Source organism: Colossoma macropomum, unplaced genomic scaffold (genome assembly GCF_904425465.1).
Source record: "Colossoma macropomum unplaced genomic scaffold, Colossoma_macropomum, whole genome shotgun sequence".
Classification (NCBI taxonomy): Eukaryota; Metazoa; Chordata; class Actinopteri; order Characiformes; family Serrasalmidae; genus Colossoma; species Colossoma macropomum.
The window spans coordinates 20,512,703-20,539,758 of record NW_023494795.1 but is presented as its reverse complement, the minus strand read 5'-3'; the positions used below and the strand labels follow the sequence as shown (position 1 = coordinate 20,539,758).

General features: G+C 39.3%; 1 protein-coding gene across 4 annotated transcripts; it reads left to right on the top strand.

Annotated features, from left to right (window-relative positions):
- Positions 1-3,550: 3,550 nt before the first annotated feature.
- Positions 3,551-26,654, top strand: magl (MAX dimerization protein MGA-like). 4 transcript variants are annotated; one of them, XM_036581785.1, is made up of 27 exons: positions 3,551-3,694; positions 8,005-9,027; positions 9,181-9,808; positions 9,927-10,026; positions 12,604-12,711; positions 12,842-12,976; positions 13,122-13,229; positions 13,360-13,928; positions 14,041-14,278; positions 14,425-14,597; positions 14,752-14,895; positions 15,491-15,539; positions 15,882-16,244; positions 16,402-16,586; positions 16,689-17,013; positions 17,448-17,753; positions 17,974-20,051; positions 20,188-20,294; positions 20,558-20,606; positions 20,770-20,952; positions 21,208-21,319; positions 22,737-22,967; positions 23,251-23,481; positions 23,877-23,966; positions 24,175-24,267; positions 25,233-25,316; positions 25,476-26,654. In XM_036581785.1, exons 2-27 carry the CDS (start codon positions 8,039-8,041, stop codon positions 26,012-26,014), a joined length of 8,217 nt encoding a protein of 2,738 aa, XP_036437678.1. In that variant the 5' UTR covers positions 3,551-3,694; positions 8,005-8,038; the 3' UTR covers positions 26,015-26,654. The 4 variants fall into 4 exon arrangements, with proteins under 4 accessions (XP_036437678.1, XP_036437677.1, XP_036437675.1 ...); XM_036581784.1 differs by having other exon boundaries at positions 15,882-16,253; positions 23,880-23,966; XM_036581782.1 differs by having other exon boundaries at positions 15,882-16,253; positions 25,476-26,652.
- The last annotated feature ends 402 nt before the right edge of the window (positions 26,655-27,056 follow it).

Here is a 27,056-nt window from a genome sequence, read left to right as displayed (position 1 = left end):
CTCCATCAGTTTACCTCACAAAATGACTAGGTTGTAGTTGCTGTCAATCCATACCCTATGATGTACTGTGTGATGCAGTGCAATTAGTTCTTCTGCCTCCTCTACTTTCTGCCTCAATGAATCAAAGATCTCTGATGTCAGGAGGCTTTCAAAACCTTACTGGCTGCTCACTGTTTAATTGGGGCTTGAGGAAAAGCTGTAGAACCTAGAGGACTGGGAGCCATGTAATTGATGCCTTAGAGCTTTGTCATCTTAACTTAAGCAAGGAACTTGATGTCTTTATTTTTCCATGAGGCTTAGCATTCCTTATTAAGCACAGAGTAGATGATTGATATATCAGTCTTGTGTACTGAGATTAACTGAGATCTTGTGATGGACATTGTTCATATCAATCGTCATGTTTGGATTGTACAGTGTCGATAGACTGAAACCGAATTGCCTTTCTGAATCCTCTGGAATAAGGTATAAATAAGCAATAAATAAAAAAAAGCTGTGCAGGATGAAGGCGCTAACTCAACTTAACTAAAAAAAATGCTAGAAAATTGAGTATTGCTTTGGAAAATAGACTTGAACTTGAATAAATATAATGCAAACTAAGTAAATGTTGCCTATACCACTAAAATGGTACTCTCATTTTAGTGGAAGGTCACTACGTCTGAGAAGGAACACTATATTGCTGGTGTCCGAATAAAACCTCGTATTTCCATTTTTGTCATTTTTCAGTTTTTGGCATAATTTGAAAATGCCTGTTGCCCTTTACATTATGTGTAAATTTCATGATAAATGGACCAAAATTACTTGGAAAAAAGTCTGGCTCTATTGACTTAAATTTGAAGTAAAGTATGTTTTTTCCTTCTCCTATAAAGTTTCTACTTTGGAGATACGATGTTTTGTTCCCGACAACAGTGATATATTTCCAAACTTATTGAAAATACCCATTCTAATTAATCAATTCAGCTACTTTAAGGTGCACCCATTGCTGATACAGGCATTCAATTGCACACGCACAGCTTGTACAACCCCCATAGAAAAGCACTGTCAATAGAATGAGATTCCCTGGAGCAGCCGCACATGAGCCTAAGGCCACCATGCCCACTGCTGAGCCTCAGCTGCAGGTGATTAAACCCGCCAGGATTGGGTTGTGGAGCAGTGGAACTGTGCTCTCCAGAGTAATGGAGCTCCATCCAATACTTTTGGGATGAGTTGGAGTCAAGTTAGTGATCCAGAACTAATCATCCAACATCAGTACATGATCTAACTAATGCTTTTGTGGTTGAATGCAATCAAATGCTTACATCAATGTTCCAGCATTTAGCGCCCATGTGCCAAACACAAGGCCCACGGACCAGATCAGGCCCATGACATAATCCTGTCCGGCCCGCAAAAGTTTTAATTTTCTATTAATATTAGCCCATTTCACAATGCGCTGCACTACAGTCCCCAGCATGCACTGCAACGTAATGTGTGCTCCGACTCTCCTACCCCAACAATGATCTATGGGGCAGCGGTTACACCTCAATTCTACACAATTCCATGCAATTCTACACCTGTCATATCACCAAACACACTAGCTGCATTTCAGCTGCAGTTCAACTAATATAAACACATAACCTCAGCTCAGCAGCTCAGAAATTGAGCTCAAGTCTTAATGAACTTGCAGCAAAGAAATGATACCAGGTGCCTAGCTCAAGTAGATAAGTAGGGTTAAAAGACTGAGCTCCTGTGGGCATTTAAATTTTGAATTTTTCAAGTATTCATGGAATATTTCAAGGTTTACTACAAGTGTCTATATTTTACTGTTGAAGTTTTTGCATATTTTGAACGAACAATGGCCAATTTGGGTTACAGCACAACATTAATGAAAAAATCTGTATGGCCCATACTTGTTGAGTTTGACACCCCTGATCTAGCGTTAACGCTGCAGTGAAGAAAAGCTACGTGCTCCTTGCTGTGTGCTGTTTCTGCTATCTTGCTCTACATTCACTGGTAAAACTAGACTATATAATGCAAGCTAGCTCTCAACTACTAATATATTGCAGTAGAGCATGAATGAAATGAACACATGAAAGTACGCTGAGGTTATGAAAGGGGGCAAAGCTGTGTCTGATGGTGAGTAATAACAACAGCCATGCAGTCCAAAAGAGTTTTAAGATCTATTTTCTCCAATGTTACACTTTTATATTCCCATAATTCTTTTGATGAATTTTTAACTTTTACAATTGATACATGAAGTGCGGTATGCCAATATTTATTTATTTATTTACTTACTTACTTATTTACTTTTTTGTGGCACTGCCACCAGACTTACGACTTTGGGCCAACTGGGAGAGCAGAGAGGAGCATGTTGAGGACTCCCAGAATGCCGTGCGCCTCTCTTTAGCCTTGTTTAGTTTCATTTTTTTTGTTGATGTTTTTGTTTATCAGTGGACGTTGTGTTACGCCCATGTTTAGTTTAACCTTAACTAGTGTGATGAAATGTTCATCGTCTTAGGGTACAGAGTGAAAGAGTTATGCTGATATCGTTTTTTGTTTTCACTCAAGACCTTTAGTCTGACTTTAGCTTTATACAGGCTATTGGGGATCCCTTGCAAAAAAATATACAGATGCAACTTCTGCTTCCAATAAATATAAGCATTATATGGCCCAAAGACCAATGGAAATTACTTACGAGCAAGCAGTTTAAATATCTGACAGACGTTTTTCTACCATCTGAATAAACTAGCTGGCTTGGACTGTTCGTGTATTTAGCACGCTAGGCTAATGAATGTGGTCCAGCTGAGGTTCATACAAGACAACATGATTAATGAATTAGCCCCCATCATGTAACGTCAACGATATAACATGAATTACTACTGGAAATTAATCAATTCCTAGAGTGTGGGATGTTTTAAATGCTACTTGTCATGTAAAACTGCAGCATCTAGTTAAGTTTAGATTAGCCTAGCTTAGCATTCATCCAGCATGCACTGCAGCGCGCTTGGGCATGACTTCCGTGTCACAGTCACTCAGCAGCTGCAATTTGTTTACGTTTTTCATAATTCAGCACACAAGAGGTGGGTTAATATTAAATATGGGAAAATACCTCATTATGTAACTTACAAGCATTCCTGTTTCTCATTTTACCATCCTGCAGTCGACAGTGACTTGTGCCTTTGCCGTTAACAACATTATGTCATTTACAAGTCATGTGTTTATAGCAAATTATAGTAGGGAAAGCATATATGCAGGTTAGGATTAGGGACTGTATATGACACATATGACAGGTCTTTCTATTTTCTGCAAAGAGTTGAATATGAAGTTGACTATATGAGCATCTACATGTGGAACCCACCCTGATTTACAACAGTGACGGGCTGTTCATCACGAATAATGCAATAAAATAAACAGTCTACGCTGGTTGACTGTCCGATCGGACTGTTCATTCAGAGTTTTCTGTACATATTAATCGATTTATGAAGAAACACCTCTCCACCTCTGGGAGCCTGCGCGGTCCTGGGTGCCGCCATGGTTACTCTTACGTCACACCCTCGCGGAGCACGGATGTGTGTGTATGTGTGAGGGAGTGTGTGTGTGAGAGAGAGCTGTGGCTGATATGAAGCACGCTGTAGGTCGACCGAGAGAGACTGAAGTGAACGCGAGACGGAGAATCTTAAGGAGCGCGGTTTCTTCCGATCTCTTTTACTGACGATTAAAGGCAAGTGGGCAACAGCTGCTGCTCCGCCTGGGTTGTTTGTTAGATCGACTTTTGTTTGGCGCGAGTTTTGCATGTTGGCGGGCGATTTGAGGGGCGCTCAAAGCGCGGGACGGACAGACTCCCGCTTTTCCAGGCGTGTTTGTGTGCATGCGCCCTGGCTGTTCCACAGCAGCCACCACGCACCCGCCGCCTGCACAGGCCTCCATTGGAGAGTTTGTGTTCTCCGTCGAAGTTGCCTTAGCCGTGTGCGGCTCACCTGGTAACGCCGTGCTGTTATTTCCAAAGCCGCTTCGCTGCGACTGAGAGCAAAGTGTAAGTGCTGCTAACTGTAAACGAATTTAACCGCCCTCAGCATTAAAGTGGAGCGTTTTGGTGAGAGTTTCAGCTGCTGTTTTCGTTAGCGAAGCATAAAAACAGCTAGCCAGCTGGCTAACTCGGCTAACTCAGCAGTTTTTCAAGTTTTATCTGTTCACATTTTGTGGTACGTAAGAAAACTTAAAGGTTAATGTCTGTCTGAAGTGGTCGGTAGTGGAGTATTTGAAATTATCGTTTAAGTTTTGTAGCTAACACGGTTTTACGCGTTTGTCGTCTTCGTGTTTGCATTTGTACGTCATTATTGTGATCGTTTACTGTGTTATAGCGCTGATAATGCTTGAAACAAGTCTTTTTACATTGGTCTGTGTATTTAGATAACACTATTTAACATTAAGGTTCTGTTTTATGTTGAAATGTCTGCTGAAAGTTGTAAAGGACTTGATTAAAGTGCTGGATCGTTTTTCCTACATACCGTGATAATTGCTTTAGAGTATATATTTTAACGTTTGTTCTGTAATAAGCATTATATGTATGATGTATGATGCCTGTGAAATAGTAGTGTTTCTGCTGCCAGTTGGTTTGTTTTTAGTTTTTTTAATTATAATTAATTTTTAATTATATGTTCTGTACTTTTACTATTTGATCCAGGACCTGACAGTTATGACAATGTACGTCATTATTAGGTGCTTCAGATTGTTTTGAAAGATCAGTTCAGAATCATTCATATTCAAATTCATAAACAGAGTATGTTTCTTCTTTCTGAAATTGTGCTTGCTGTCTGGTTAATATTTACAGCACTTCTGCGTCATTTTAAGAGAATAAACAAACGCGCTATGACAGGTTTTTAAGACTTTCTTGTAGCACAGTCGCAGGTGTCACCCTTTCATTAGCATTATTAACTTGTACGTTGTGTGATGTCATGATATATTTGGGGAATACTGTGATATCCACTTTTATCAGTATTGCTCAGAACTAAATGAGGCATATAAAAAGGTAGTTATTGTTTAGGTGCTACACATAATGTTAGCTTCACTTAAAAATAAGTGAAAGTGGGTAAAGAAATTTTACACTTCCTATAATGCTTCACCACTTATTAAAGAAAGTGCTCAAAGTGCTGGGGTTGTGGCCAAAATGCACATGAAAAAAATGAGAAAAGTAGTCAGGATTATCACTAGATTATGCTGGAAATTGTGTGTATTGTGAAAGTAATTGTGGATTATGTGTAAAGTATGGCGTGTTACCATCAGATAAGTTTTGATGTAAAATAAAAATAAAAGCGTCTGCTAATTCATGGAATGACTATTCCCTGACCTTGTACATGTCTAGATATACTGTCTGCCATAGATGCAGTACTATTTGAGTAACATTTACCCTTGACTTTAATAAACAACCTGCGAGTAAATTCAAAAAGCTAAGCACTTGTATGAAAATTGTGCTGCCGCATGTGTTTGATATTTAAGTTTTTATATCTCCTGACACTGATTTTGATTTTATTTGATTTCAGTATGAATGTGGAGATTACTAGATCTTAAGTGTCTGAAGTAGACTGCAGATTTACAGAGGATTTCTATGCAGAGCCAAAAACATGTTGATTGATCTTAAACATGTTTTAATTAGTAAATCAGCATATTGGCAGTATTGGTCGTACTGGACTAATTTGTAAGTTTCTTTCACATAGTTTGTTTTAGTGCACCTCTGGATTTGAGAATGATCTCTTGGATCTATGTGCATCATATTTTATTACTATTTATTAGTACTTGTATAAAGTGGCATGCAAAAGTTTGTGCACCCCTGGTCAAAATTTGTTAATGTGAATAGTTGAGCAAGTAAAAGATGACATCATATCCAAAAGGCACAAAGTTAAGGATGACACACTTCTTTAATATTTTAAGCAAGATTACTGTTTTATTTCCATCTTTTACAGTTTTGACATAAAAACAGGAAACAGGCCCAGAGCAAAAGTTTGAGCACCCTGCATGGTCAGTAGCACCCCCTTTGGCAAGAATCACAACCTGTAAATGCTTTTTGTAGCTAGTTTGGATTGTTTGAAGCATTGTCACTCATTCTTCTTTGTAAAAGGCTTCTAGTTCTGAGAGATTCTTCTGCCATATTGCATGCATGATTCTTAAGGACTAATCCACAGATTTTTGAGGATCTTTATGTCGGGGGACTGTGAGGGCCATGACAAAACCTACAGCTTGAGGTAGTCCATAGTGGATTTTGAGGTGTGTTTAGGATCATTATCCTGTTGTAGAAGCCATCCTCTTTTCATCTTCAGCTTTTTGCAGAAGGTGTTACGTTTGCTTTCAGAATTTGCTGGTATTTAATTTAATCCATTCTTCCCTCTACCAGTGAAATGTTCCCTGTGCCATTGATTGTGGCACAAGCCCAAAACATTTTGATCTGCTCCCATTCTGGGAGTAGGAAGAGGTGTTGTTTTTATGAAATTCTGCACCCTTTTTTTCTCTAAGCATACCTTTGCTCATTGTGACCAAAAAACAGTCTTAACTTCATTAGTCCATAGAACGTGTTTCCAAAGTTTATTAGGCTTTTTTAGATGTTCTTTTGGAAAGTTATCATGCTTAATTTTGTGGTGAAGACGTAAGAATGGATTTCTTCTGATGACTCTTTCACAAAGGTCATATTTGTGGAACTGCTGCACAATAGAACAGTGCACCACCACGTCAGAGTCTGCAGATCTTTCTGAAGATCTTTTGCAGTCTAACAGGGGTTTTGATATGCCTTTCTAGCAGTCCAACGAGCAGTTCTCTTGGAGAGTTTTCTTGGAGAGTTTTCTTGGTCTTCCAGACCTCAGCTTGACCCCCACCATTCCTGTTAACTGCCCATTCTTAATTACATTATGAACTGATAAAATCAGCTGCTTAGAGAAGCCCATGGCTGCTGATTGTTGGGACAAGGTTTGAGGAGTCTGAGTATTTATAAAGCTTTGAAATTTGCTTTACCTGGCCTTTCCTAATGATTCTGAACAAGCTATAGCCCTAACAACTTAAGGTCTGAGACCTAAAATGAATGTGACCTCTAATCTCTTGTGGTGCCCAAATTTTTTACATGGTGCTCATTTCCTTTTTTCACTGTAAAATTGTACAAAAAGAATAGTACATCTGTCTTGGTTCTATTGAAAAGAATGTTTCATTTCTAACTTCTTGCTTTTTGAGATCAGTTAACTTCTACTCACTTTACTATTTACAGTAATAAAAATTTTGACTGGGGTGCCCAATTTTTTCAGTGTTACTGTATCAGTTACTGGGAGGGGGGATGCTAGGGTTAAGCTTTGCTAAATGCTTAGCCTGCCGGTTTGCCTTGACATCCTTACTCACCGATCATAGTCCCCTACACCCATAATTTAGTTGTTGACAAAGTCAAAGTGATTTGATTTGAAATGGCGCAGTGTAGAGAATTATTTTGTCTCAGATTTCTGTACAAAGGTGGTGATAGGAGCCAGGGACTGCAATGTCTACAACTCAGATATTGCCATTTTATTTTCTAAATGACCAGTGAACCTACACATGTTTTTTGAGTTTTTATATTTAATGTTAAATAATGGTTAAATAAATTTGGGGGAAAACTTTTTTCAATATTTGGAAAAAAAATTATTATACCTTACCCTGCAGATACCTATCCACCAGTAATGGATTTAAAAGTACGTTTTAGACCAAAAGCTTCTCAAAACTACTGTACAATGTCTCACAATGTATACATAACTATTTTGCTTCTCTGTGATGTAGCTTTTAGAGGCATTAAACACTAAGGATGTCTGGTTCTCATTATCACTGTTGTGGGCAGTTCTGACTTGAGAAGTTTCTCTAGAATGGATAACTCTGAATTACTCTATCTTAACCATTTAATTAGACAGAAATTTAGAAAAATCAGTGGAATTCCCCTTTAAATAGACTGTAAAACTGTCAGTATCTGTAATTTTGTTTATGCGCCTTGGCTGATTTATATTGTTTGCCTTCTGTGCCTCTGTTTAATAGGATGTTCAGAATACAAGGAATGCATCCAGGGTAAATGAACCAGACAGCCCTACAGGAGCAACCTATGCCTAATTTTGCTTTCACCATGGAGGTTGATGCCACCGCAGAGAGACCCCTCGAAATGGCCTGTACAGCTTCCACTCCACCCTCAGTTTCTGTCTTTCTGAAGCCAGGCGAAGTTGATGATTGTAGCAACAACCACACTCTTTCAGTAAGCAAGCAGACAAGCCATCCTGTTGCCTTATCTCTTGTGAAATCCACCAAAAGCTCTACAAAGAGCAATTATACAAGCACTAATATTAAAGCGACTCTGGAAAATGAATCTGTTTGGAGTCGATTTCACTGCTTGGGCACAGAGATGATTCTCACTAAGCAAGGCAGGCGCATGTTTCCCTGCTGCCGCTTCAGACTGAATGGATTAGATCCAGAGAGGAAGTACGCACTGGTTATGGATATTAGGCCGTTAGATGCCTTTACTCACAAATGGAATGGAAAGACTTGGGAACCTGCTGCAATGGGTGAGCCACATGTGCTTGCCAGGGTTTGTGTTCACCCAGAGTCCCCAGCCTTTGGTCATCAATGGATGGAGAGCCCAGTGTCCTTTTACAAGGTGAAGCTAACCAGTATTTCCACGGACCAAGATGGCTGTGTGTTTTTGCACCCAATGCACCGTTACCAACCACGACTTCATGTTGTTCCTGTAGATCGAGACTCAAAAGAGTCTATTGCACTTGACAGTCCAAATGTTCAGACGTTTACCTTCCCTAAAACAGAGTTCTATGCAGTCACAAGCTACCAGAACCCACAGATCACCCAGCTTAAAATAGACTGTAACCCTTTTGCCATGGCCTTCCGTAAAGACAGCCAGAGCATTCGTCTGCTTCAGGACAAACTCGGCCTTTGCTCTCCTGGAGGCCCACAGACACAGCATTCTGGTCTGAATTTGGCCAGTTATTCCAGTGAACAAAACAGAAAAGAGAGTGTATTAAAGGACGCAATCTCACCCTGCATTAAAGACCACAGGTATGATAATCTGGGCATTTAAGTGTTTGGTCAATAAAGCACACCTGGTAAAGTAACAAAAAAAATTATATAAATTATTGTGTGTGCAGATTGGATTTTTTTTAGTTTAGCTGTAGCTTTGACTTTAACTTTACTGTTTTTTTTACCTTTCAGCAGAAAAAGTCTTTCTCCAGGATCATCACCTCCTAAAGAAAGAGCGGGGACGTTGATAAAAATGAAGAATGCAGTCTCAGGTTGCCTGAATGGTGTTGCTTTGTGCAAAGAGGATGTGAATTCCAATGAGAACAACAGTGGCAAGGAAGTTGTCCAGCAATCTTTGACAAAACCTGCACTGGATGAGCACCTAGCACCTTTGGATGTTGAACCAAGTGTAACTGCATCCATACAAGAACCCTCACGAACCGTTAATGGATCTACTGCAAGCTCAAATGTTGTCTCTAAGGATGCAGTTAATTCGCAGCTTAGCTATGCACATGGCAAATTACCTACAGAAGCAGCAATATCTGCTCAGGTTTCTCAGTCTCAGGGGAGAATGAAACTGAAGCTTTCTGCCTTACCCAAACCATGTTTGCTTAAAACTAGCCAAGTCAACAGACGTAACACAACTGCCCATTTTAGGCGTAAGCCTTTTCGGAGGGCTAGGAAAGCCAGGTCTAAATGGTGGTCTAATGTAAGGTATTCAAAACCCCCTCCAGAGGGAGTAATCCCTCCTCCTGATGTGTCCTTGCAACCAGACCTTGAAGACGTAGAAGGAGTGCTGTTTGTGTCTTTTGCTGCAAAGGTATGGCAGTGTAACTGTGATTTTAACAGTGTCAAGAAGCTTAATACTTGTTTGGCCAGTACTTTTTCGGCGCAAAACTTTGAAGTGATAAATTGTGTCTTCATTCCTTATTTTAAAGGAAGCCTTGGATATTCACGTTCAGAACATGAAGCCTGTAGAAACATCACTGCCTCCGCTGTCTGAAAATCAAAGTCAGTCAGATACTCATGTCGTTGAAGGTATGTACACTGATGTCCTTTTGTCCTTTGAGTATTTCAAGCAAGTGCTCTTAATTTTGTTGTTTACATATAATGTTAATTAACCTTAGATGAACCTTAAGGTTAATCATTAACCTTGTCTGATGACATCGTCTGTTTTAGTGGTTTTAAAGAATACTAGGACTGCAACACGTAACTGTTAATCAACAGTATTGATTATGAAAAATATTGGCATGTGTTGTTAGCATATCTCTAGAAACGTTTTAAAGGTTCTGTGCTGTAATTGAAGGATCATTTGAAGGATGCAGTCATTCTGACAAAATATTACGATGCGCTACAGAAAGCGTTGGGGGTCAGTAAAGAAAATCACACAGGTGAAACCACAAAGGCAAAGGGAGAGGAACTGCAGAAGGCATAATAAACCCTGTTCACGCTTAATATTAACAGCTGTCCTGAGTAATCTGATCATAAGAGGACAGCAAGACATGTAGCCCTTTGCACCTGGCAATTCCATGTCAAATGCATCTCCAGTGGGGCTGAAAGATCAATATCGAAATCACAATAAAAGAGTGTATTTTTCAAAGCTTTGTTGAGTGCTGTACTTAGCACTGACTACTTGTGATCAAATCCCACAATACTCATGCTAATGCTAGGTAAATGGGACCATAGTAAGATTAGTTGATTAATCCAACAACTAATATTCAATTAATTTATTATATAAACAGTCATTGCAGCCCTAGAGAATACATACGCAAAACACATAGAAGCAAATCTCCACTTGTGTTTGCATTTCTCTTTTGCATCCTGAGCTGTTGCCTGCTAGTGAGATTGTTAGCACAGCTGTTTGCAGCTCTTTGCTGTGCGACTCATTCAAAAGTGGAGCCAGTACTGATGTGGGCAGCCCATCATTTACAGAGTGGTCATCCCAGTCAATAAAATATGGTTTTATAATAGTTTGGCCTTTTTTAATACAGTGATATAGTTTCACAGACTTTTAAGTGTAATTTTTGGACGGTAGGTTCTTGTCTTTGTGTGACCAGTGGGCCTCCTTTTTATAAGAAGAACTGGTCTGCCTAAAAACTATGCATATATGATGCAGTGACTCTCAGATTCCTACACAGTTGGACCTTAGTGACTAAAGGTGTACAGTGCAATAAATTTGCCCACATTTGCCATAAAAAGGATTCCTGGTGGAGATCTTAACAAAGGACATATACACCGACCGGCCACTTCATCAGGTACACCTCCTAGTTTCTGCATTCTTTGTCCATTTTATCAGTTCTATTTACCATATACTTGCACTTTGTAGTTCTACAATTACAGACTGTAGTCCATCTTTTTCTCTGCCTGCTTTATTACCCCCCCTTTTACCCTGTTTTTCAGTGGTCAGGACCACAACAGAGCAGGTATTATTTGGGTGGTGCATCATCCTCAGAATTACAGTGACACTGATGTGGTGGTGGTGTGTTAGTGTGTGTTGCGTTGGTACAAATGGATCAGACACAGCAGCGCTGTTGGAGTTTTTAAGCACTGTGTCCACTAATTGACTACTTTATTACACACCCCTACCCTGCTGGTCCACCTTGCTGCACAGTTTGTGTTGGTCATCCTCTAATCCTTCATGAGCAGACACAGGACACTGTTGGCTGGATATTTTGGGTTTTTGGACTATTCTCAGTCCAGCAGTGACACTATGGTGTTTAATAACTCCAGTAGCACTGCTGTGTCTAATCCACTCGTACCAACACAACTCACTAACACACCACCATATCAGTGTCACTGCAGTGCTGAGAATGATCCACAAATGATACCTGCTCTGTGGTGGTCCTGTGGGGGTCCTGACCATTGGAAAACAGAAAGGGAAGCTAATGAAGTATGTAGAGAAACAGATGGACTACAGTCTGTTATTGTAGAAACTACAAAGTGGACCTAATAAAGTTGGCAAGTAGTGGTAAAAGGGGGGTGTACTTAATGAAGTGGCCGATCAGCGCATACCATGTATGATATGAGTGTGTATTGTTCATTATTTTACAAACGTATGTACTGACATGAATATGGCAAGGATACAAGCACCTATTCACAGGTAGTCCTGTTATGTGATAGCTAAAATTAGTTAGGGACAAAAACAATGATGAAAAGAGATTTCCTAGTCTGTCTCTCTCCTTATCAGATGTTGGCACTGTCTGTACTGAACTTTTTTATGCTGCTGAATATTTTTAGCCTGCTTGCACCTTAAAAACAATCTGACTACTGAAAGGCGGTATTCCCAAGACTGCATAATGCCTACATAAACCTTTCATGACAACTGACACAAACCTATATAAACATTTTTATAAACGTTTATTCCAATAGGCATAAGTATTCATTACACTTTTTAAGGTGACATGACATCAGAATTAACAAGTAGCATTTATGGTAACTTACGATTGTGTAAGTTTCCTGTTTAAATGTGAATGTAGGTTTTTCAGTTGTCATTTAGCGCATATATCGTGGCTTTATGAATTCTGCACTTGAATGTGTTACACAAAAAAGTGAACAGGCCTAACATGTGCCCATTCTGATGCCTCCTTTTCTGTGTTCTGCGTTATACTGATTTAGATGTCAGTCTTTCTGTGGAGGAGAGAATTACTAAGTTGGAGAGCACATTACTGCTTCATCTGAAACAGCAGAAGCACAGACAAGTCATTCACCCACTTCTACAGGAAGGTATGTAGAGAATGTCCACCTGATGACATGAGAACTGATTCTGTAGATGTAGTTATTTGCTTAATTAATGATGTTTGTTTATTTCTGAAGGTTGATGGTTTAAGTATTTGTTTTTGTGGGTTTGTAATAGTTGGTATGAAGCTAAGTCTTCTGGATCCAACAGCAGCTATAGACTTACAGTACCTTGGTGTGCGCTTGCCTTTCCCACCACCTGTTCATAATAGTTTGGATCAAATGAACCCTGAAGTCATCACACCTTCCCATGGTGAGTAAAAAATACTAGTTTTCACTGTACAATTGTAGATTGAGTGCATTGTTGAATAAATGACTGTTCGTTTAAGGGTGTTAATTTGTAGTTGGCTTAGATTTTAGAAAAAAAAAGTTAAAACGGCAGGCTGTTTTTTGTGCAGATGGAGCAGGTTCTTTTGTGTCTCGAACTGGAAAAACAAATGACCTCACAAAAATAAAAGGCTGGAGAGATAAGTTTAGCACCAATAGAGTACAGAGTGCTCCTGAAGGTAAGTGGTTACCCTTGCTGAAACCTTACAGATATATTTCAATCTTCATTTGTTATGCAGTATTACAATAGTTGCACAAAAATAGCTGCAAGTGAATAGGTTCGTGTTTAAATGTTCTGTTTCCAAATAGGTCTGAGAAACCATTCTGCATTCTGCAGTGACATGCTGGATGAGTACCTTGAAAATGAGGCCCAGCAGATCAGTGATCGTGTTGCTGTCTTTTCCAAGAGCTCTTCAACCCCTGTATCATACCAGCTGCCTTCTAAGAGCAGCAGTTATGTGGTCACTCTGGATAGTCTACTTAAGACCCGATCCACATCACTAAACAAGGTTTATTCCAGCCATGCAAACATCCAGTCCAAACCTCTTCTTGGGAGGTCTCCAAAAAACTCAGTGCCGTTTTGTTCAGAAGGATCCTCCTATAGTACTTTTGAAAATAAAGCAAAAAGCAGTAATTTTGCACATTCATTTCAAAGCGATCAAGCCATCAGTTCCACTGGACCACTTCCTAGACTTGGCAGAAAGAACCAACCAAACAGGCCTCAGCTGCGGTGGAGCTATGGCATGACACCTGCTAAAATGCAGATGCGTTTCATGCTCCGGGACTTGGAGGAAGAGGCGTTCTTTAATGGAAAAGTTCGTACACACATCACCACTGAGAGAGCCAACTTTGCTCTCAGTTCATTGGTCACTTCTCAGGTATGGAATATTATTGCTGGTTATCACAACATGGGTTACAGTGTTTTTAACAAGCAGTCAGCAGAACCTTTGTGTTGTGTTTGTTTTTTTTTTTTAATAATAATATCTCCAGAAATCTGTGAAGAGGACTAAATTCAGCACACTCCATCATAAAGATGAATGTTCTGAGGACTTCTGTCGGTTGGGCTGCATCTGTGATAGCCTGCAGAGGAAGATTCGAGGGCCCACCCACTGCCGACGAGAACAGTGCATGTTTGACTGCAACTGTTTCAAGCACAAAGTTCTTCTAATCCACCCTCCAAAAGTGACTAACATTCAGCGAGGCAGGAAGAGAGCACTGATGGCCTTTCGTAAGTATCCTTGACACAGAACTGTGCTTTGAATTGATACATTAAGTCCTTAAAAATGTCCAGTCAGTGCGAGTCTGTGTTAAGTTACTAAATAATTAAAAATCCTAACCATGGCTTTACATGTTGTACTATGCACTGCAATAAAGCAATCGCAGACCCAGAGAAGAGGGATAGACCACCACCTGCTACAAGTGTCACCACCTTATGGAAGTTGAGGACGGAAGAAAATGACTCGGAGCCTTTATTTATCCCAGAGCCAGCACCTTCCTTTAAAAAAGTGCCTCGTATGCGCACCTATGTTCCACGTCCAACTCCTCAGGTGAATAATTTGTGATATGCTGAAGTATATTATGTTATGTAATTGTAGAATTGTAGTGAATGTTAGCTTGACAACTACAGCAATCATGCACTTCCTAAAAGCTTAAATTGCTATATATATATATGTCAATGTTGCCTGCTCTGTTTGGTTATAGATGCAGGAAGAGGACAAAGATCCTGTGTACCTGTATTTTGAAAGCAAGATGACATGTGCCCGTGTAAGAGAGTACAACAGCAATCCACCTCCTCAGGTGCACATGTTACCCTACAAAAAAGTGATGCAGGATGCTGAGAAACATGTAAGTAGCATAACATGGGGACACTACTCAAATGTATTTTGTAATGCTCCATTAGGGCTGCAACAACTAATCAACATCATCGATAATGGAAATCTGAAATTCTTGGCAGTGAATCTGATCAGTTAGATGGCTTGATGTTTGCACACAGACTTGCTTGTTAATGCATATGCAAATATATTTGGAAAAAAGTTTAATTGATTAATTAATTTATTTATTGATTAATTTATTTATTTATTAGTGTGTTTTGTGTGTTTTGGCCTCCCGTCCACATGAAAACTGAGCTATTTGAAAAGGTCCTCCAGGGTAGAGATTTTAAAACTCCATTTCTATGTGTTTATGGGGGTGGATGTTTTGGAATATGCTGACATCTCATGTTTGATTGTCCCACATAAAGCAAGTATATTTTAGGACATTGCATGTCCTATTTGGCTGGTGACCATGCTGTTTCTGTGTGCTTTGTAATATTTGATTACAAGATGTTTCTGGCAACACAAACTAATAAATCAAAGTTATAATGGACTGATACTTACCCTACTTTTTATACCTTTATGTTTTGTAGTACCTTTTGTGATATGCTGTTCTTTCTTTCTTCCAGGATCATTGTTTTGAAGCTGGTGTCCCACCCACCTCTCAAAAAAGAGCAGGTTGGCATTTATGATCTTGAAGTTATTGCATTATTTCATATATTATACAAACACTTACTAAGTGCAATTTATATATAATCTTGGGTAAAGCAAATAATCCTGGGTAAAGTTTTGAATTATATGATGCTCAGAGGAGAACTCCATTCTTGTTCCCTTTAGAGAGGAGATGCAATGTTTATGAAGTAGCTTCACGGTTTAACAAAATTAATTCTGTAACATGCCGTGTGTGCCTGGTGTGACTCAAGGGTGATATGCTTTATAGATGTACTGGTCTGTAATAACTGCTGTAAACGTAAAGGAAAAAGGTTAAGACTTCAATTCTTTACATTTATCCCTATTTAGAAAAAAGTACTACAGGAGCTGGAGAACGTCCAAAAGGTGCACCCTCTGCAGTGAAAACAGATGCTCCAGAGCCCACCAAACTGCTGGAAATTCTGTCTGAGTGTAACTGGGAGCCTCATCGGAACTTGGTGCTGAGTTCGCTGTTCTGGCGCATGAGCAATAACCTCTTTTCTGAGCCTTTCTGTGTTGGCATGTACAAAGTTCAGCTTCTCTCCACCACACTCAAAAGAGGAGAGACGTGTTCTACAGTCACATATAAGGTGTGCGTCTCCCGGACTGAGGAAAGAAAGGCAACCAGTGACCTACAACCGGTGGCGACGAGAATGTTGAAAACTAAAGTTTCAAAAGCCAGGGAAACAAAAAGTAAGAAAGGTAACAATGCTGCTAACAGTGTAGGATCCGTTGAAATATATTACTACAGGTTTTTTTTTTTTTTTTAATACAGTCGACTTCATAACATACATATGTTCAGCCTGGTCTGTTTTTGAATAAATATCAATGCAATTGATCTCTCACACAGGAAATTGTGTTGTATCAGCACACATGGTTCCCCAGAGAAAGAGCAGCCCATTGACTGACAAGCCAAATAAGCCACCCTGCAAGAAAACATCAAAGATTTTCCCCTTGCTCACTCATGCCCTTCCTGCTGGATATCTCAAAGCTGCCAAAAAGAAACCAGGAGGTCCTGCTCATGGGCTAATAAAGGTAAACTCTGAGTTAAGAGTCCATGTTGTTGTTAAAGTCTTCTTGATTTAGTTTTGTCACTGTAGATCAAAACAGTCACATCACTATGTGTGTGTATTACAGGTAAATGGCAAAATGTACAATCAAGCAAAATTGTTATTAGGCCAGATGGGAGCATTACACCCTGCCAACCGCTTTGCAGCTTTTGTCACTGGCAGACTACGGCCTAAACCTCCAGATCATCCTAAGGTCCTAGCTGATGTACCCAAACCTTGTCTTGCCCAAGCCCCTGCTGAGCCCAGTACTGTACCCAAAGTGATAAATATTTCAAAGACAACCCCCCCAACGTCTTCCAGACCCCTTCCAGCCATTGCCCCCAAGACTAAAGCAGTTTCCAAAAGGACAAGATCAAAGCTAACTCCCTTGACCGCCCTTTCAAAGCTCGTAGGTAAGTTGAATGATTTTGACCTCTGCTTTGAAAAAAAATCAAATTTTATAGTTCTGGTAGTGTTTTATTAAACTGTGGATTGTTAAGTTTGTCAGCACTTACTCCATTTTTTCCCAGAGATTTTGATAGTCATAAATCTTTTAAAGTGTGTCCTCACTTGGTAGCGTTCTGTAAATATTGTTGATCCTTTTTGAAGGAAATAAACTGATTGCCGCTGCTAGGCTAGGGTCAGTGGAATCGGTTTACTGTATTACAGGGCTGGACACTAAGACGACACTGTAATCCATGTAGGCTTACCCAGAAATGTGAAATATGCCACTTGCATAGCTGTTACAGGTGACCTGTTCTCAGCTTGATAATTCTATAGGACATGTGCAGGACTGTATGTGAGCATGCTGGAGGAATTAACAGCAGCATGCTTCTCTTGTTTTTAGAGCAGAGCACATCTCTGAAGGAAGATGTCTCTATAATCTCTACTGGTCAGTCACCTGATACAACTCCTCTTTTGTCTGCTGGCACCAAGTTGGTTAATGTGCCAGTTCCACCTTCCAGCTCTGCAGGTACACCTTCAGAAACTACCACAACTGCTGCTCTCCCACCCGGGCAGCAAGTGGTCCTGCAGCATTTACCAGGAGTGTCAGGGTCAAACTTCTTCTGTCAGTACAATGGCCAAGTAATCCAGCTAGTGCCCATTGCCCCAGGGCCTACTGGTCAGCCGCAACCCTGTTTAAACAGTGAAGGTCAGCAAGCTTTTTTTTCCATTTAGCATAACTGACGCAAGTGCAGAATTAAGAAAAAAGTTATTGGGCCATCCTGTGTTTGAATTGCATTAATTATTAATATCATTCAGTCATCAATGTACAAAGTGTTTAGAAGCTGATACTAAGTTCTTTTACTCTTTATTTCTGTGTTTGTAAAACCGTATATACCTTTTTTTCTCCCTCTTCAATGTCTCCACAGGTAGCACTCCACAGGTTATTCAAACTACTAACACATGCCTGCCTAAAGATGCCACATCTGTGCAGAAGCCTTTGAGCGCTATTTCTCAATCAAAACCATTGCTTAGGCCTTTCCCAATCATTGCACCTAAAATCTTCTCCCTTTCAGGAAGTAGTGGCATGAATATTGCCAGTGGAACCCCAGCTTTTAATTTACAGTCTAGTTTTTCAGGTAAAACGGGAACATTCTCCTTCCGGATATGCCCTCCTAGTGCTGAAGGTAAAGCTGTAGGATCACAGCAGGGTGCTAAACCTCCTGATCAGCTTGTTGCTGCCCCTGCTGCTTTGGTACTCCCTGGAGGGTTTACGCTCATAAAACTTCCACTAGGCCCTAGTGTATCAGCTGTGCCTGCAGATTCCACCACACCTACATCTCTTCCTGTTGAATTGCCACAGAAAGATGAATGCAGGGAGAAAGTGATGTCAGAGAGTTGCTCCCCCAGGACTGAACAGAGATGCCAGGCCTCAGAAAGCAATATAAAGAAACTCATTCCAGAAACCTCAAACACTAACTCAACAGATGCAGCAGGCTTAAACCATGGCAAGAGTGTCCCGACTTCAGAAGGTGTTGGTGAAGACAAGCTTACGGAGAAAACCTTGGATTTGGTAGAAACCAGTAGTAAAACAGCTTCTGGCAAGTATGATTGGGTACCTAAAGGAGCTGAGATGGTACTCAAAAGTGAGGATGATTGTGAATCGGAACACGAGGATATGGATGACTGGCCACCCAAAGGAGCAGAGCGAGTACTGTGGATAGAGGAAGATTCAACTGATGAGGAGGAGAAAGAAGATTTCAGTAAACAGCTGAATAATAATGCTGACACCTCTGTTAAAAGCCCAGCGGGCATGAAGGCCAAGAATATTAAGACCACAAGAGCTCTCCAGGATGTCTCTGAGACTTCGCAGTCTAGTTCTAGTGTTGAACAAAAACACATGATTTCTACTCTTGTTGCAAAAGACAAAGAACTAGTCCATGATGACTCCAACCACAGAATGAAACATGAACAAGATGGTTCCTCAATTGTAATGAAAAAAGAGCCCAATAATAAACCAACACAAACATTGTCCCCTACCTGCTGCAACGACAAGAAAGTTCTGCTTCAAGTAAATGGTTCTCTCATTCAAACAGAACCCTGTGAAGAACCCACAGAGAAGGTCTCTGTTGCTAACCAACCTAATGTCTGTGAACAAGGTCTTGTCCCAGAAAACAGTTCTTTGATTATCAGTAAAACAGAAGACACCGAAAGTATAACACAGGTTCATACACTTTCCAACCACTTGGACATTCAAGAACAAGGCATTGTGCCTGGAAACTCTGGCCCAAATAATATTATACCAGTTAATAAACAAGCAACCAATAAGAGTCCAACAGCAACAGTATCCAACCACCCTGACCACAATAAACAAAATTTGAACTCTTATAGTTCAAATGTTATCCATCATCAGGAATTGTCTGGACAGAAACAGACAGAATCATTATTCTCCACATCCTCCAACACTAGTGCTGTAGAACATGATGAAGCTGATGATGATAATTACATAGACATTGATGGTGATGTCCCATGCCCTTTATTGGAGGGTCAGACACCAGCAATATCTGCTCCACCGGTGGAACATCTGCCAAACACAGCCTCAAAGAACACTGATCTAAGTGGTTTGTGTCTTCTTCCTATTATGCAAAAATCATTTTCTCCAAATAATACAGTCCTTAAATTCGGTAAACAGTTAGTCAATTATAGTGGGATACCCAGAACTGCTAAACAGGTAGAGGAGGAAGATGTACCTGAGAAGCAAAAGCTTTTGAAAAACAAGTGGCTCCAGTTTCAGAAGGCAGACCAAGGGCTATGTGTTGATGAAGAGGAGGATGTCACTCAGGTGCACTTAAGTGATGATGGAGATCCAGGTAATGATTCTGATTCAGACAGCAGTGAGGGTTCAAGTGATGATAATGATGACGATGAGGAGGAGGACTCCAGTAGTGATGATGAAGATTCCAGTGATGACTCAGAATCTACCAGTAACAGTGAAACAGAAGAAAGTGTAAGTTACCACATTCGCTGAATAATTAAAATGATGACAACTTTCTTGCCTGCCATCAAGTTGACCTGGCCTGCATGTTGGGGGGGAAAGAGAGAAACAAGAAGGTGAAGTTTAAAAGTTTCTTTTTTTAATCTAGGTCGGCACTTCTAGTAAGGAAGATGATGCTGTCGACATTGAGTCATTTGAAGAAAATCAAGAAAAGAGGATTATCAGCAAGATGAAAGCTGAAGTCAGGCAATACAGGTTAGACAAAAAACGGAACGTGTGTGTGTGTGTATATATGTGTGTGTGTGTGTGTGTGTGTGTGTGTGTGTGTGTGTGTGTATATATATATATTTATATATATATATAAATAAACAAGCATGGTAATTTTTTTTTATTTTTTTTTGGCAAAAAAACACTAAATATATATGACTAAACAAATGATTATTTTTTTCCCCTCATAATATTATAGTGCTTTATAATTATTTTTTTCTCTAAATTGTCACTATACAATATCCACACAGGAAATCAAAACAAAGGAAAGCAAAGAGAGCAGATAAGTTCAGAAAACAGGTAAGGTTACTCATAAAACAGTGCTATATGACATTTGTATCATTATGGACTGTGAAAGTGTCCCCTTACATCCTCGCTTATTTCCAGTCTTTAGATGTGTAACGTTTCCTGGATAGCAGGCATTGTAGAAAATGTTACAACAAATGTAACAATTTTTCCACAGCTTAATCATAGAACAGACGCTTTTGACAAAATGGAGCCAGGAAATGAGCTAGCAAAGCGTCTAACTCATACTGAGAAGGAACGCATGCGCCGAGGTGAAATGCGACAGTCCTTTGCTTCACTGAAAACAGCACTGAATGTTGAGGAGCAAATGAAGATGTGCAAACATGATATCCTCATCCAGGTTGGTAATGTGTCTGTATTCTTGTTTTATCATAATAATAATGTAAGGCATATTTTATTACTAGTAATATACTGTGCAGTTATCAGTTTTGTATACATTTGGCATAGTATGCTGTTATTCTCTAAACCCTTCTGATTATTAATTTTTATTTATTTATTTTTGCTTTTTACCTCCCTGCATTGAGAACATGAAAAGTTATATCGTGGGTGATGGGTTTAAGATGAGAAAAGATAAAAAAAAAATGGCTTTTTGCAGGCCCGGCTCATGATTCGTGCTCTGGAGGACCGGAACCGAACTTTGGAGGAGAGGAAAAAGGCATTACTTCAGCGACAGTCTGCCTATATCAATACAATAGCACAGCTATCTGGTAAGATACGTAGCATTTTCTTCCTTGTGAAGTCAGTATTTTTTGCTGTGTTGCCACTATTTCCGGGGTAAGCCTTTCAGCTCCTGGGAAACTGAAAGGATGGAGAGGGTTACTTTAAAAATGTATTTTAGATTATTGATTAACTGTTATTTGATTACATGTAATCTGGTTAAACCTAATCCAAAGGATTACTATATTAATATAACCTGATTACTGTCTATTATTTTTTTGGCTACTTGTTTGAAAGTCATAATTAAATAAAGATCATCTAAAATGCATTTCAACAAGACATCTTTAAATGAGGCAAACAAAAACACTGCACTGTTTCATAAATGAAAACTATGCACACTGTTTTTGGATTTTACTGTTTGTTGTTTGTGCCATGCAACAAAAAACTGACGTAAGAATGCCACTTTGTTCAGTTGACAAAGTTATGCTTTGCTCCTCAATAAAAAAGCGAAGGGTGTCATCGGGTAGGGTGCTTTCCAGCACCATTCCTGACAAAGCACAGGACAAACTACACGTTTTGACATGTGTTAAAAGTTGCTGCACACTCGTCCAGTCAGCTTAGTTTGCCGCTATACTAGCTACAAAGACAGCAGAGATACACCGATCAGGCATAACATTATGAGCACCTCCTTGTTTCCACGCTCATTGTCCATTTTATCAGCTCCACTTACTATATAGGTGCACTTTGTAGTTCTACAATTACAGACTGCAGTCCATCTGTTTCTCTGCATACTTTGTTAGCCCTCTTTTACCCTGTTCTTCAGTGGTCAGGACCCCCATGAACCCTCACAGAGCAGGTACTATTTGGGTGGTGGAGCATTCTCAGCACTGTGTAGAAACAAAGTGCACCTATATAGTAAGTGGAGCTGATAAAATGGACAATGAGCATAGAAACAAGGAGGTGCTCATAATGTTATGCCTGATCGGTGTATGTGGAGTCTGTTTGTCACCTGCAAAAAAATATAATGTAAATAAAATAATGTATTTATATATTTGGAAATTTTAAAATCACACTTGGTGTGCAGGAGTGGTTTTAATGTTATCCTAGTAAGTAATCACCCTGTTTCTATAATGCATCTGTCGTCTGTTTACTGCCTTTTTTCTGTAACTGTAATGTAATAGTTACCTTTTTTTGTATCCTGTATTTCATTGCTAACTTTGATGTTTAATAATCAAATTAACACAAAGACATGAGTGGGGCTGTGTTTAGACTTCATTTTACAGTCATGCAAGCCTCTCTGCTGTTGCACAATAGCTATTAGCCAGAGCTGATGCATACGTTCCTTTGAAACACATGAAGCCAGTTACAGATGGCAGTGTCAGTGCTGACAATCAAATTTCTCTTAAAACAATGCCTTAGTTAATTGGGTGGCTTAGAAACCTAACTGACCTCTTACCGTATCAACAGGAAAGACAGAGGAAATGGTCAAAATTAATTTCAAAGAGAAGTGTGAGCAGGAAAAATGTCCTGACATCCAAAACCCAGTGCCAGCTTCAGTGACAAGTCCTCAAATAAATGCCCGACGGCTAGACGGTGAAGGCAATCAGCTCCCACCTCGTCTTGGACAGTGGAAATCTAATAATTACTTGCGTCAAAGAGCTAAGAAATCCTCTGTGCAGCCTTCTGTAACTCCCTCAGGTTAGTACTGTATGAAAGAGACCGTATAGATTAAGAAATATTGCAGTATAGCTAATAATGCTCTAAGGTGAATTTGAATAAAGACTTATCTGTAAATGTTGCTCAAACTGTTATCTAGAAACTCTGATACAACTAATAATCTTTCAAACAACTACACTTCATACTCTTTTGTGTTGCCACTGTTTTTGATGTCATGCCATATGGCTGCTGGGATATTGATGTAAAAGCCTGATATAAAAGATCCTTGGGGCCACGTGATTCTTACTGAATTATTCTAATTCAGCAAGGAAGAGAAGAAAAGTTTTTAGGACAGACGTCATGGAAGACTGTGAGCAGGAAAAGTGGCTTGATGTCCAAAACCCGATACCAGCTAAGGATTCGACTCCCCAAATAAATCCCCGACGCATAGACAGTGAAGGCAACCAACTCCCACCTCGTCTTGGACTGTGGAAATCTGTTAATTATGTACGAAAAAGATCCAAGAAATCCTGTGAGCAGCCGTCCATTACTACTGGTTGGTATTTTATAAAGAAGACATTTTATTACAGCTTGTGGTTTCTGATGCTGGCAAAGGTCATTGAATAAAGATGCATTTAGAATTATGCTCAGTCATAACTGAACCTTAAATCTTATAGAACGCTCAAGTTATTTAAGACATTCTGCTTCAAACTGTTATTGATCTGGAAACACTGATGGGGCTAATGATCTGTAATAAGATTATAAAAGCACATTCAGTTTTTGAACTTGGCCTTCATCTTCTGCAGTTGGCCATACCTAAAAACAGTGTGTCTAGGCTATGCATATAGTGTATGTGTGTGTGCTTTTGAGCTGCCCATTGGATGCTAGGAATCTAAGAGACTGTAGTGTATGTGAATGTGCTTATAATATATGGTTTATGGAATTTTACAGCAGCTGCGGATGAGAGTTCAAACACTTGCATGTCAAATCCTGTATCGCTGGGCATCCATGTGGTCGGACCCTTGCTCTCAGTTAAATCAGGTACTAGTAGTGCTTAGTTGTATAACTTAGTTGTACAAGTCAGTTTTTTTTCCTCTGGTAAATTAACTGTAGTGCTGCAATTATAATTTTAGTAATTGACTGAGCTGTCAGTTACATATGTAAACTTTTATCTGTTCATTATTCATTATGTATTGCTAATAAAGCAATTTTGGTTGATACATTTTTCTTTGCAAAATTGCTGCTTTAGAGAACATAATCTTGAAGCTTGTGGCACAGAACCCCACTAGTCTACCTCCAGTACCGAACAATAGAAATCTCTCAGCAGACCTCCAGCCATCAGGTACGTGCACTTAGTGTTTGTTCAGGAATTTCTGAGATGTGTAAAATTGCCTTACTTTTGCTTTATTAGGTCATTCCAGTAGAGCTAATATTCTTTTGGGTGTTTTCTATTATAATGATTATCCTATGATCAATATGGGGAAAGGTAGACTAGTGTGATCAAACCACTTTCATGTTTTTTAACAGATCAGCAGCCTTAAAGGGGCTGACTTTTCAAAATTTCTGCATAAATCAATTGTTGATACATAAATAATCATAGATACATAAGTGTTTTGATATGAATGTGAATCTTGCTGAGTCAGGTTTCTTTACTGTGGTGGTGATAGGAACCAGGGGTTATGATGTCTATAACTCAAATATAGCCATTTTATTTGCTATTCAAAACCACCAGTTAACCTACATGTGTATTCTGAGGTCCAATAGGTAAAACTGATAATGGTAAATCTACTGGGGTAAAAGTTTTCTTTGGGGGCTATTTTGCCTTTCAGCACCCTTCACCGTGACTGGACTTTTAAAAATACATTTTAGCCCAAAAACTTTATTTCAGACCCATCATAAACAATGTCTCAGGCATTAGGCACCGTATTTGAAGCCATTTTATGTAATCTCTTCTGTGAGGGAGCTTTTAGTAGCAGTAAACTCTTTGGACAGCTGGTTCCTCTCACCCACCACTGTGAACAATTCTGACTCTGTGCGTTTCTCTAGAATGGAGCATTTTACATGAAATCCCTCTGAATTACTATGTTGACGTTTTAGCTATTAAAATATGCATCATTTTTTTTTAATTAGTAGAATTCTGTTAATCTGGAAAGTAGCTAATAAGCTAGCCTACTCAGAATCTGTGAGAAAATCTTATCAAGAGCATTATAGATTGTTTCTTGTTTAAACTACTTTGTGGTGGAAATGTGTCTGCACTTTGAAACATGGCTAATCTTAGACTGACTTGTACGCTTTCTGTTTTTGCAGGGCTGAATACAGTGCCACAACTTAATCAGAGAGCATTAGTCCTTCCATCAGTACCAAGCTCAAAAACTGCACTCAGTCAAACAGGTAACACATCTAAAGTTCTAATAGTAATACTCAATAAAAGAGGCACTCATAAGCACTCAAACCATTTTTGACAAGCATCATAGTTTTGATCATTCAAGTATAATGCGATGATGTGAACATAGCATATTAATATGCCTTCTGAAATGTTGGTCTTTGCAGCAACGGGACCATTCACTTTGCCGAAGATTGTATTACAGTCCTTTGGAATGGCTGATACTGTTGAAAAGCTTCAGCTTACAGGTCTTGAAAAGACTCCTCTACCAAGTTCCCCTCAAGCCTCAAAGGCTGCAGTACACTCAATGGATGTTACCTTAGATGTGCAAAATGAAGAGGCAGGAACGGAAATGGGTGACTCCTTAAAGATCTGCAAAGAAACTGAGAAATCTTTAGGGTCTGAGGAATCAAACGAGGAGATCCCAAGTTCATCCCCACCAGTCATTGAGAACTGCATCCAAAATATTACTGTGACTGAGTCAGAAAAAGACAAACCGCTCGCTGCAGGTTTGGTGAAATTGAGGAAAAAGAGGGCAAAACGTGATGTGATCATAGAAGATGCCTTATCTAACCCTGATGCCCTAGGGCCCAGATGCTTAGGAACAGATCTCCTGCTGCCAACAGAATGTCAACAAGGAGTACCCCAAAGAAAAAAAGGTAGAGGGTTACTTAGAAGAAGTACAGTGGCATATGAACTTTCCTAAGCTGCAACTCATCCTTGTTCGTAAATATATGCCTGATGTACTTTTTGATGCATTTCTGAGGCTAAAGAGGGATTGAAATAAACTGTTCTCAAAATCCTGTATTTGTACCTGCTCACAAATCCAAAGATAAGGATAAAAGGATCTATACCTCTCATTTGATGGCTGTACCTAGTCCATCAGTAATGTACTGTTTATTTTGTCCCGTCTGGAGGACGCTGCGAATGTTTACCTGTGCCTGAGCTGAGGATTTCTTCAAGAATACAAACAGTATTTGAACAAAACATTAAATTAATGTATGAATGTGTTATCATGTGGTAATAGTTCCATGAATCCCATATTGGGTTAATGTTATTAATAAGCAGCTTAGTTTTGTATGTTCTTTATTATGTGATGCATTGTTCATAGATTTGTATTTGCTAATAGGGATTTCAGGGAGTAGATTAGTCCAACTTCACACTGTGTATATAGATTTTTCAATCATGTTTATTGTGTTGATTTTCTAATATACTTAACCTTTGTCAGGATAAATGAAACCATCTTCAGAAGTCATGTCTCATGACTTTGAAAAAACAATTGCTGTCTTCAATAAAGCATGCAAAGGAAAATAAATGTGGAAAATTAACAATTTCATAAAAAACATGCCAGTTTTTTCAAAGAATGAACATTATTCTGTGATACCTGGTTTGTTGTTCATTAAGTAGATCAACTTTTTCAGTTTATTATTATTATTTTTTAAATAACATAACAGGAGTTGTTGGGCAGCATTTTATTTCAGTAATAGAATGCGTGGATGTTAAGTAGACTTCCCTGTGTTTGAGAAAATGCATGCAACCTGAAATGATGAAATTGTTCTCCTGAACTCAGTGGAGTTGATCAAGAAATGGACTGTTAAAGCTGAATGAAAGACTGCATGGTTCATCTGACTGCATTGTACATGAAAATGTGAAGGCCAGCTGTGTATGTGAATGAAGCCTGTGAGTTGTGAGGAGCAGTCTGTCCCAAATTAAACTGCTTACATTGTGTCCATTCAGATGACCTTGAT